A 13,386-nucleotide genomic window follows, 5' to 3' on the forward strand; every position below is an offset into this window, starting at 1 on the left:
AAATCCATCTCTAGTTCTTCATTATGTCCATATATACAGCTTCGGAATGATAAACGTACCCTCTCTCACAGATCTCTCTTATCATAACACCCTTGGCATACATCATGCAACCCAGCTAACCCAATAGCATATTGTTATCTGCCATAGCATGCTGAATTGACCAATCCTTAGTAAACGTATTTAATACTTCAAAGAAAAAATTTCACATAATGCAGAAAATTACATCAAACCTAAGTCTTATAAATATGGTCCTTAACAAAAAGCTTTCCTACATCTTCAAACACATCCAGCATATAGAAAGTTAGAAGCATATAAAATACTTCAAAAGACTAAGCAATTGTTAAAAAGAAAATAAAGCAAATTTTTGTTACACATACTATTTTTTTTTCTTTTTTAATGTGGCAGTGCTTTGTGCTTTATCAATGTAAATTACTTCCTCTGTCCTTTCCTGCCCTTTCTAAATCCTTGAGCAAGCTCAAGGAGGAATTGTACCTGTATGATTCTTAGCTTTTTAATACATAAACTGTTCCAGCTTGCCTTATTTCTATAGACCTCAACTATGGAAGGGTTCTATGAATGATTTAACAGTAGACTTCCTGATTTACAGTTCTATTATGAAATTTGTAAAAACAAAAGCATATTCTGAAAAAAGTACTTAGAAAGTCTTAAATAACCAATTAATAATGATACTCGAAAAAAACTAAAAAAAAAAAAAAAGAGATGATGCCACAGCTAAATTTTCATAGAATAACCTTGTTGCAAACGTTTTTTAATGCAGATTTTTAATTTTTGATAGACAAAAAGCAAGATAAAATAGTCGGCATGTAGTTAGAGTGTATAACATGATTATATGACAAGAGCTGCTAGTTGAATCCTAACTCAAAACAGGGCTAAATATGACACATTGCTCAGGGCCACGTTCATCTGCATGTTGGTTACCTCTAAGGATTGAAATTCCATAGTCTTCTTGGAGAACCTAATTAAATATTTAACCACATATATAGGGGTTATGTAACACGTTCGCTATTTTTTTTCCCCCAAATGTGTAATTAAAATGTAGTTTCAACATGTATCCATTGCCTGTTGGCCCACCATAGCATATAATTCAAATTCTTGCTTTGTCTTATCTATACTCTCACCTACTAGGGAAACATAGTCAGTAACGAGATTCCTTTATTCTGCTTTGCAGCACAGCTTCAGCTCTACTGAGCTTCACTGATGTCAATTTATTTATACAAGACCTTCTACTTGCTCTTTACATTTCTTGCTGGTTTTACCTTCAGCTGTGCTTTGGCTTTCTTAACTCTATATTTGTTAGGGAACTATAATCAATAAATTGCTGGATTACTTGCACCAAAGTGTATTGCCCTTCATCATGTTTTAGGATGGTTAAAATCCACCATGCCAGATCATACATCATGCTGCTTGCTATGCCAGAGATGTCCCATTTACTTCAACCCTATAATGTGCTAAACATACTCTGAAGGACAGACTGAGTATCCTAATTTCAAAAGTGCTTAACATAGAGCAGCTACAAATACCTTAAAGCATGAGGAAAAAAAGTTATTTACAGAACCAACTACAAGAACCATCAATCACCTATAGGTTAAGTTTCATAAAGTATGTATTATAATATCAAAGCCATATTAATTGCATCCATTCCAAATACTTCCTAAGGAACAAAACCTAAAATATTAGCAAGTGCAATAAATAAAGTTCAAAGATATCAAAAAAGTGTTACCAAAATGGTAACACATCCAGACTCAACTGAAATCACTCTCACTGTTTTCCTCATTACAAAAATATAGTTGTGCTAATGTTGGTATATTGTCTCCCTAATGCACTGTCATTATTAAAAAAAAGAGAATTGTAATGTAGGGGTTACATATGGAATTGTTTGATCTCAAAGCACCTACTGAAGTAAAAACTTAAATTCAAATGACTTCACAAAATTTTTATCTTCTGGGAAGAACATATTTTCTTCTTCCCAACTATTTTTTTTTTTTTTAAGTTATTTATAGACAATGACAAATAGAGAAAAGTGAGAAGCAGTTCTGTGTTAAGTAAAATTCATTCTATTGATTTTTTAAACAACAAAAAAAGAAAACAAACAAGGCTACAGTGTTCTTGAGAAAGGTAAAGCAAAGGAGAGAAAAGGGTCTGGAGAATAATTCATTCTTGCTTTCTACGTAATATTTAAGTTTCAAGACCAACTAACAGGAAGAATTTATTTGGAGAAACGCTGACATCAGACCAATTCAATTGGTGTAGCATGGTATTAAAGATACTGAGTCACCTAAACACGATACTGAAAATCAGCTTCTTCCATGAAACTTCCACAGACACTAAGGACAAAGCTAGGTTAGAAGCATAGCTGACATGATGGTATTGTCACAGACTAACCCCTAGAAGAACACCAGTGCTGCTAAAAGTTTGAAACTGCCACAAACCTCAAATGAGAAAAATCAGGGGCATCTACACTGTACAGCCCTGTGTGTTCATACCTATATTGCTAGCTGTTTTCAAGTTAACTCAAACAAGCAATACTTCTATGACAATTTTAGTGGTTGACCACATGGAAAACACTATTGGGAAAATAATTAACACATTAAAGTCTTTAATCCAAGGTAATGTGCAAGTAAGTAAAGGAAAAAAAAAATATGATCCCCAAGTGACAAGTAATTTTGGTATTTTTTTAAAGAATTCTAGGGACATCCGATCATGTGTGGCCATGATTTAGAAACTACAAATTTAAATGAAGCAATAAAAAGATTACAATGAATATCACCATTCAGAAAGCCTTTAGGGGTTTTATCTTAGTTTAATTATAATCAGCTCCGAAAGGAAAACTAAGAATAGTAGTCGTTTTAAAGAAAAGACTGAAACTTGCAACAAAAAAACCCACGTGATTGGTATTAATCATTAAAATTAGAACTAAGCAGTCTCCTTCCCTCTGCCCCTAAACATTTCTCACCAATTTGGGGTCAGTTTCTTCATTAAGAACTGCTTCATTTTTAATAAGAGCAACTCGTTGTGCAAATCTGCAAGTTGATATAGATTCCTAGAAAAAGAAAAAATCTCGGTTATCTTAACACCATGCAACTATAGCAGACTGCTGATGACCTTGCTGAACTAAGTTTCTTTTTGTGGTGCATGAGTACTCCCATCCAGCACATGGAGTGAAACTGCAGCCTTAAGTATTGTTCCCTCCTTTGAGATCAGCTAATACTTACATGCCAGAACAAAAAAAAATAAATATACATCCCTAATGAATAAAAACCAAAAAACTGACCTCCATTAGCCAGGGGTTACAGTCATGTTTAATCAGCTGTATGATAAAGTTTTCTGGGTCTTGCTATTGTAAGGATAAATGTAAGAGTTTACAAATCTAAAAATTAAACATTAAGAGAACATCACTATAGGTACAAAATGGTATCACAGAATCAAAGTAATTTTGTAGTAACGTAGAAATAATGTTTAACTTTCCTTTTGTAAGGATGAGAATGAAAGTATATACGCTTGAATTTCAAACTGTAATAAAAGTCAAAAGATGAGGATATTTTCTTAACTGAAAACTTTTTTTTTTTTTTTAAATATATAGAAATAACAAACAAACCTCTATGTTTCTTTTGTCTAAAGAGAGAGTTGCAATCATTGTGGTCATGCAGTTTCCTCCCAGACTGTCCCTTAGCACTGAGGTCATCATGGAGTTTCGATAGGGAATGTGGGATCTGTTTTTCTCTGCAAGTGCAATTATTACCTGGAACAACAGTAGAAATAGAAAAAGCATTCAAATTTACCTATCAATAACTGACATATGAAGAGAAGAAAAACAACCTGTTTAGCAACTGAAACTTCTAATACAGTAGAAGTTACAACTATGCATCCAGTTAGCTGAAAAACTCTGATTTTATTGGTATAACTTTCACTTCATTGTTCTTCAATTCATTGTGTCTGCATCTTTGTAGGCACTGAACCTAAAAGCCAAATATAGCTAATGTTATTACATCCTAGCTTTACAGTCACTCAGCAGTATGGAAACTGAACATAACATAAAAATAACATATTTTCCTAAGATGTAATAACTTACTGAAGATACCTTTATCCTAGAATAATATTAAAGTAAAATATGAATAGTATTCATGTAGAAACTTCCCTAACATTGGCTGAAGCACACTTTTAAATGACACAATCTTAAAGCACACGGTTCTTAGAGAGATCAGTCCACTGATTTCCAAGAAAGTGCCTTGAAAAATGCATACGCTATTAAGAGTGCACTACTACAGTGTACCACCAGAGAAAAACAACAACACTGTTTGGCATATATGTCTTGGCCAAAAAGGAAATGATACACCTAACATTCTCAGCTTCTATTCTCAGCGTTTTACATTATGGGACCTGATCATAATTAAAAAAAAGCTAAATTTTATTTCAACAGATCGTGGGGTAAAAGATTTGAACTGACAGCTGCCCAAGCACTGTACTTAAAAAAAAAAAACAAAAAAAAAACAACTGTAGTTACATGAGTTGTGCAAGCTATTGTAAGTGGCTAGGAGTTGGTTTTCCTTCAGTGAACGTTCTATAGCTCCATACATTTTTTTAATACAAAAAGAAAAATTGTTGCTTTAGAAAATTTAGTACTAATATTTTTGTTGGCTCCTTTATCTTAGAAGCCTTCAAAAAGGTCGAATTTCTTATTACTATAAATCTTATGCCAGCAGTCCTCGGGGGAGTCGATGATAATATGAAAATTATTATCGCGTAAAGGAATCTGAATACAGTTTCCTGGATCCAGGTTTAAAAATCTTGTGTACAACAGCTCATTAGATGAAAAGATACTATCTTACATACTAAGTAATATTCCAAACTAACATACATATGGTATTAACTTACACTAATATAGAGAATATATTAAATAAGTATACTCTCAGATTCTTCTGTACGGAGATGACAATCCAAATTGGTAAGATACGATAAGAGCCAGAGGGAAGATATCTTATTTCTGCTAATAACAGCAACTATGTTACAAAGAAGTTCAATTTTTGCTGAAGTTTGTGCAGGAAGTCTGAAGCTCAGGAAGAATTTGAGCTTTCCAACACTGTGCTGAAAATCTACATAACTATCTCTCATGATGCTGAAGCCTCTGTCACATACAAGAGTCACATAACTCGGGAGACGATGGCATTAAGTCCCTCAGGTAAAACCTCACCTAAATCAATTTCACAATCCAGTCAAGAAACCTGTAAAAGAAAGGTGGACAAATATAAAGGATAAGGAAATTATGTTCTTTAACCAAGTGACAGAGACCAGCGTACATTATCCAGAATCCAGAACTGACCTGAATCTTCTAACAGCCAGCAAGGCGTGATAACCAAATAATTGGCTTATTCTGACATGATTTAAAAGGACATTCATTATCATTGTATTATAGAAAGATTATTATTATTTTTGATATTGTTAGGTCTGATCTTAACAGACCTTAATAATATTACTGAACCAGGACTGCAATATGATTATTTAAATCACAGTTTAAGGCAGAGAGTTTCATTTCAACCAAGTGAAATAAACTAACTTGAGACCTCATTAATCTGCTAAACCTGAAAGTTATCAGATATAGCATCACTTTTTGTAAAATTGCACCTTTAATGAAGCATAACAGCAGAGAGAAGTTACAGTCACTCACATATAGCTTAGCTTCACTGAAAAATTTAGGAAAAGCATTAAGCAAAAAATAAGATTTGAGACTTACCATCAGTTATTATATGTTATGCTCAAGAGTCCCTCTTCTTGCTTGTATAGCTAATGCAGCCCTGTGTTTTAATTACTAAGATTTAGATAAATCAGAATTTTATTTCAGATAAGGAATGGTCAACTCAAACACTTTTAAAAACTGCAGCAAATACAGTCTTGATCAACTGAATATGGAAACCAATATTAAAAACACACTGAACATTGTTCACTGGAATTGCAGTAAAAGTAAACAGCTTCATGCTGTTTGAACTTTACCTGCTCTAAATAATGCAGTGACAAGTTGATATATTTGGCTTCCGTCAATAAATGACCTCCAACTCCAGTCTTTGCAACACGCTCTGATCCTGCAAGGTCTACTAAGTGCAACTTCGAATGTCGGATAGTTGGAGATCCAGGTTCCTTGCTAGAGATGTGAATAGTGAAAATGCAGTGAGATCGAGTTGAGGCTTGGTTCATTGGGGTCTACAACAAAAGAAAATTGAGAGTATTTAATGCTTATTTAATATATCCATTTTGCTTTTCATATCTTTAAAATTAGGAAATTGTAATTATCTAATTCATGAGCTATTTCACCTATAATATCCACGCAAGAAGAAACCAGGAGGGTTTACCCACTCACTTTCCAGTCAAGTGCTTGGATAATTTTAGTTGAGACAAACTGTACTGCAAGCGAGCAGTTATGTTTCTGTTCCTTCTGAGATACTAATACTGAGGACATCAGCAAAGCAGCTGGCCTTACTATACTAAGGAATGCTACTAGTAAAGGACATACAGATCACAGAGCAGTTTAATAATTCCTGATCACCAAGTTATCTTTTGCCCTGATATCATTGTGAACAGCTCTTCCCTCCCCTCCTTCTTGTTCTGTTTTCTTATATTCAAACAGGTTCGAATGTTAAATATTCTTTGAAAGCTAATATGCATAATGAACACATCTGAAGAGATACAGAAAACAGTTAAGCTTGTTTGTTAAAACTCCATTCTATAAAACTGTCAGACATAAAAATTCCCTACTATTCATAAATCAGAATTTTCCTTAGTCTTCGTTTTGCTCTTCACATACTTAAAGACCACCTTTGAGTTGTCCTTGATCACCCTTGCTAGATTTGATTCCAAGCAGGCCTTAGCTTTCCTGGTCACATCTGTGCACACAAACTTCACTTCTATATTCCTCCCAAGCAGCCAACCCTTTCCATATTCTACTGGCTTTGCACAAAACCTGGCTTCTAGTTTCCAATCTCATTACCAGAATTAGTTCATTTTAACCATTTTGCTAGATATCAGCATAGTTAAGAATAGAATTTTCTGTAAAACTTTAGACTAAAATTTTCATTTTTTCAAAAAAAAAAAAAATTAACTTTGCCAACTCACAAGTTTACATATTATGACTGAATTTTGACAAAAGGTTTAGCTTTGAATATATATATGTATTAAAGAGTCACAGAATTATAAGGACTGGAACCTCCAGAGTCCATCTAGTTCAAATTTCAGATACGTATTTATATAGTTCCTGGCATACTTCTTTAGTTAGACATATGGAAATTATTGGCCACTTTTTAGACTCCTTGCTTTCTTTAGTTTCCCAATACATTTAGGATGGGGAACAAAACTTAAAGCAACACCCACATATTTATTTTTATATTCAAGTGATCAGATACCATCACACATGCATCTTCCTTTTAATAATAGCATCTAAAAACTTTTAGTTGTATCTGCTGTTAGAAATATAAAAAGAATTCTTATTATGCTCATTTTATAAATGGCAAATGGATTTGCAAATTGCATATTTGAATATGTACTGAGATTAAAGATTTGCTACACAAATCATTTTTATTTATAAACTCTTACAAGCAAAGCAGCATTGTTATCATGATATAAATATTTGACTTGCAAAAAAAAAGGTAGCAAAGTAAATTAATAACTTTATTTTCGGTTAACAACTAAATTAAAAAAAAGTCTAAAAAGTCCTGATTAAATTCTACAATTTGATCTCTTGTCTGCATGTTATTTCTGTTATACTGGAGCAACTATTTTCCAGTCATATCTAGGGATTCAATATACATTTGCCAACACATTACTTCTTTTTCCCCTACACTCTGCTTTGATATGAAGCATGCTAGATGTTCAAATAGCTTGCCAGCAACACGTTGAAGATTTTTTTGTTAATTTGATAAAAACAGCTCTTAACAGAAAAACTGCAAGCTGAACATTCCTAGTAATAGGAATAGCTATTACCTTTTGGTTGAATCAACTATAGTTCAATTTTCCAGCACCTATCTCCAGCCCTGGTGCAGCTTGCTGCTCCTCTACAGCACCAGCATAACTGAACTGGTACTGGGAACTGATCCAGTTAAAAAAAATAAATGCCTGTAAACCACCTGAATCAGCTTCTTGTAGCAATCACAGTGCAGATGTACAAAGCACTTGTACAAGAATAATTGAAAATGGCAGCACAGAGTGTATGAACAAGTAGGTAGTGACCAGGAATAATTTTATTAATGCTGCAAGCTTAAACATCTGTAATAAAATTACAGTCTTAGCTGTATTTCCTAGCAGGGTAAAACTCAGCAGAAAAGTTTTGGTTGTTTAGTTAATACAGATAAGGAATTTTGGAATAAAAAAGGCAAACCACTGGCTCTACTTCCAGATTTCTAAGGATTGTTTCATAATCCTGTATAGCATATTAGAATACAGCTACATGATATGATGCCTTCAGGGACAAAGCCAAACGAACAAAGGGGCAGTGGGTGATGCATGGAAACAAAAATAAACAGGTTCAGAGAAAGTTACAGGCCCATGAAGTTTGAAAAGCAAGAAAGCTCTCCTAAGAATAGGTAAAATACAGTCTGTACAACAATTCTGATTTATTTATTTTACTATGAGAGCTTTGATTTTACTATTTGCAGCTCTGCAAAACTGGATTGGATATTCTATTTTTCCAGCTCTGAAATCTCAGGAAAATTAAAATTTAAGGATATTTCACCACAATCATTGCACGAGTCACACTGCAGCACAGACAAGCCTAAGCCAGACTAAATATCAGTATGAGTCTAGCTTTGGAAACATAGGAGATGAGGAAAAGCTGCTAAATGTATTCAAGAAACAGAAGATCATACTTCAGAACAAGCATTCTTCAGTTTCACTGTGCAGTAAAAACTCATGTATTTCAATATATACTTTTAGTAATACCTGTTTAACCCCAGCAGAAGGGAAAGAAGTTAAAAAAAAAGAAAACAGGTCTGAACATGAAGTTTCAGAATTCCAAATGTTAGCTCAGTACAACATTTGCACTATTAGGAATTCATTGTCTATGGCGAAACACAACTTGATTTTTCATAATAAAAGTAGGTTATGATGGATTGGTCATTAAATACTCCATTGTTTTCTTCTCAATATTTTTTTTTTTTGAATGTAAAATGAATGAAGCTGATTAGAAAGTCACTGCCTAGAATTCTAAACTGTTATTTTAATACAGTCCTTCTTCATAGTAGTATCATGCTTTAAACAATGCACTGGTAGAAATGAACTGTAAAAATGTGTATCTCCATTTTGCTGTTCTCATATAACAGAACCATAAAGAACCCTCACAGGAAGTGCAAGGCACAAATTTAAACAGACAACAGTTCATTCAATTTCAGCAGACACAGATGAGCCCTGAGCATGTCAATAAAGAGATTGGGCTGCATGACCTCAAAAATCTCTTGCATATACTTTCCAGTATCAGAGCAAACACTGTTGCTTTACCACAGTGTAATCTTGAAGGAAACAATATTTTACTGAATACCTGTTTTACTATAAGAGTACATGAAAAGCACAAAGCAACACAAACGTCAGTGTTTTCAGTCCAAAATTAAGGACATTTTAAAATATTTTTACAGTCATATATGGAATTTTTGACTATCGTGATTCAGGCGTTTAGGAAATTTGAAAATAGAAAAAGCCAAACAAAATCTGCTAAACAGTATCTCAGAACTTACTACAAAGTTCCTTCAGTGGCTTTTGGAGATCATTTTGGCTTTGTTAGCAGTATTCCAAACATATGTATATGAAATCATACTCTAATTTGATGAGATGAAGGGAAAAAAAGAAGAGGGGAATGGACTGGCTTTTAGCAGATGGTTGCTATTGTGAAAGCTATATGTAGAATAACAGATGAGCTGCAGTCACTTTTAAAGAAATAATTTTTTTTCATGAATTCTGTGACATTATAAACCACATAAGCAGACTTCAGATTCTTTGTGACACCCGTGAAAAATACAAAGGAATTAATAACTGTCGTTGCCCGTTTGTGGCATGGTAAAAAGAGGAATTCAGTAACATACCTTTCAAGGTCACATTTTCATAAAGCAACATTGTTTGGTTTGATGATGGAAAACATAGACAAGCCAGATTTCCAGGACATGCAGTCTAGTTGACTTTTCAACAAGATCTGGGCAGACCTGGGGCTGCCGAAATTAAATAAAATGTTTTATGTCACATAACTATTATACATCCAATTTGGATGCTTCTGTCAAGCATTATCATCTCACAGAAGGTCTAGAAATTGTTGCAGCCCAAGTAATCCACCTTACTTCAATTGTATCTATTTTACAAGAAATGATGCATTTCCCACTCTTTTGTTTACTGAAGCTAGTATTACAAGTGTTTTTAGTACAAAGAATAGTAAGAAACTGGAGGCTACTGGCCTCATTAGGGTTCTTAATGACTGAGGCCTTAAGAAGGAAAAGCTTCTTAAATTGAAAAAATATACGAAAGACTGAAAACAAGCATTAGACCTACACAAGCTGCTACAGTCTGGAAGAATGTATTGATTATAGCTGCCAAATACTCCCAGAGAAAATGCAGAAGAGTTCAGGACAGCTGAGACAAAAAGATCTCACAAGCATTAAATGCAGCCATTCAGTCTGTATCACAAACTTAACTCAACTTGGCTGCTTAATATTGCTTCAGTGGAATCTTTTCTTCTTTGAATCGAACTGTTCAGACATTGAAAAGAATATGATTTTTTTGTATGAGTGAATTAGCAAATAACCAATGCACAAATGAAGGAAGGTTGATCCCTCTGTTTATGGGAATAGCCCCATTTTCTTGAGAGAAAGTCTCAGTGGAAAGGTACAAGTTTTTATTTTTCTCTGTGCTCTTTTTCATTATCAAGTGTTTAACAAGGCCTGGTAGAAAGCACTGAGAGCATCCAATGCAGATACCAAACAGACTTCCTCTGGTCTCTAGATACTACCAGATGGATTACTGAATAAAGGAATTCTGACAGATTTAGTCCTTTTACAGTTCAGACGGCAAGAAAATAGCTGCTGTGTACTACGAGGTTGATAAGAAAGCAGCTTAATGCTACCTGTTTTTCTGGTTGAAATTCATCCTTAAAATATTCTAATGGTTCATAGAAGAGTACAAATTGCAAGGTGAAAGGAGCAGAGACCCATGTGTTGGAAAGCAATAAGTATATCTGCCTAACCCTTCAGGTTTCTACAGAACCATATTACGTGGGAGAGTTTGTAAATTCAAGAATAGGAAGTTCCTGCCTTCATATTTGGTAGATGATTGAGATCTTAGTTCTTCTTTAGTTCCCTTTGGTTGATACAGTTGAAGTGGAGGGGACTTCTGGAAGTATTTAGGTATGCTTGTCATAGTTACAATTGCAAATTCATTGCTATGAAAAATACAAATAAAGTAAATGTTATCTGACTTCCCTGATTTTGAAACCCAATGCTCTATGTCTTACCATTGCATAATCGCAATAAGTACAGTTTTCCCTTTAGAGCATGGTAACTGAGGTAGCTTTAAGTAATTATTTCCCAGGGAGAATATTGTTTACATTACACAGTGCCTTTTATCCATATGAATCCTAGAGCATTTTAAGGACTACTCAAAGCAATATGTATGACACAGTAATTGCTTTACCACATACTGAAATGAAAGCACCTGCGCTGAAATGCTGATGCCATTTGCTGCTGATGTTGCTATACAGCAGGTTTGTAAGAGTAGAAATAACTTAGCAACTGATACCAATGAGCAATCTTGGAAAGCAGAACATTCTAATTCATTACAGAATGAAGATCTAACTTGAATAACACACTTTCTTAGCAAGTGTCACTAAATCTGGTATGTTCACATGTTCAAATCCTGTTTTTCGTATTTCCTCTAGAAAGCAATGAATTCAAACACTACCAGTGGCTCCCTAAATATACTTCTGAGAACAATAATGGACAGTAAAAATAAAAGAAATGAGTCCAATTCACAGGTCACAAGTCAGTCCCCATAACTATCCTTAAATGTTTTAAAGTTTCCTTCTTTCTTGAAAAAACATACTTAAACATTGCCAAAAACTAACTGCTTCTCCCATGAGTACTTTAAATGTTTTAAATGATGGAACAAATACTGTGCAGTATACACTGTCTTCCAAATTTAAACAATGGAGTATTATAGTTGCAAAACCATGGAGTAAAAACATTTCCTTCCACAGTAAAATGAAGCGATTCTTCATTAGAGGAAAAACAAACGCTAAACATACCCACAACTGTAGTATTCAAGAGTGTCAATCTCACAAAAAGATTTTAAAGTTTTGAGATTGATATGTGCTCCTGGAAGGCTACTGTCTCTACCTTATTCTGCTGTTTTAAAGGAAAACTAAAAAGAACTAAGAAATAATTAAATCACAGAGGTTTAGTATATTACTCCAAAGGATAGTGATAACAAGAGCTTCTGGTTTCAAGATATTAGAAAAGAACATTTAAACTGAAGGCATATTAATAGTATATATACAAAAACAAAATGACTGTGAACATTAATGAAAACTAAATGAGCTTTTTAAATGCCTTTGCTACCAGTCATATATGCAAATTAATTTTTGAAATACCTTGTTTGCTTGTATCCAAGCTATCTAAATCATACAGTTGATTTAAAAATGTAAATATAAATAAATTCATATTTTTCCACTAAATTACTGCTGAGATCCTTATGCTTTCAAACAGTACAAGAGACTATGCTTCGTAGGGATCACACAAATGAAAGAGCAGCCAATACAGTTATCAGTTTTTTGAGTTTGTACTCTTCCCATTTCCTCCTGGCAAAATATAAGAGAAACATTTCCTATTTAGATTTTTATGTTAAGAAGCATTTATGCATTCAGGTTTTTTTTTTTTTTTTTTAAATTTTTTTTCATTTCTATAGCCCATAGCACACATCAAAGCTGGAACAAAGTATTGCTCTCATACTGGGCTATAAAAATCAACTCTGCACTAGTTAGAGCAGGTTAATATCCCCCCCCCCCCCCCCTTACTACCTACATGATTTGTATGGGTAAGAAGTATCCTGTTTTAAGTTTTCTTTTGGGTTCAGTTATTTAATGAATAAATGTAGCCTACAGAATATCTTGAAAATTATTAACACTTCTTGTTATTACAAGGGCAAAAATACAGCCATAAAGCCCCAAGTAACCATTCTTATTTTCAAAACAGTACGACAACTTTTCAATAAAGGATTACCACAGGGCTAGGCTATTAGACTGCCATCCTGCCACATATTTCTTATTCAATCCATGGTAGTTATTTTAGTCCTAAATTCCTCATCATTGAAAAAAAAAAAAAAAAAAAAAAAAAAAAAAAAAAAAAAAAAAAAAAA

At 33.7% G+C, this 13,386-nt stretch overlaps 1 protein-coding gene across 1 annotated transcript in view; it reads right to left on the minus strand.

Annotated features, from left to right (window-relative positions):
* The window catches only part of KIF6 (kinesin family member 6), a 139,630-nt gene that overhangs the window by 103,901 nt on the left and 22,343 nt on the right, over positions 1-13,386 (minus strand). Inside the window, exons 7-9 of the mRNA XM_042885015.1 lie at positions 6,007-6,213; positions 3,617-3,760; positions 2,975-3,061 (exon numbers count right to left, since the gene is read on the minus strand). Coding sequence (XP_042740949.1) covers positions 2,975-3,061; positions 3,617-3,760; positions 6,007-6,213 — 438 coding nt within the window. The remainder of the gene's footprint in view (positions 1-2,974; positions 3,062-3,616; positions 3,761-6,006; positions 6,214-13,386) is intronic.

Source organism: Lagopus leucura, unplaced genomic scaffold (genome assembly GCF_019238085.1).
Source record: "Lagopus leucura isolate 7727_CA_CO unplaced genomic scaffold, USGS_WTPT01 Super-Scaffold_73, whole genome shotgun sequence".
NCBI classification, from domain to species: domain Eukaryota; kingdom Metazoa; phylum Chordata; class Aves; order Galliformes; family Phasianidae; genus Lagopus; species Lagopus leucura.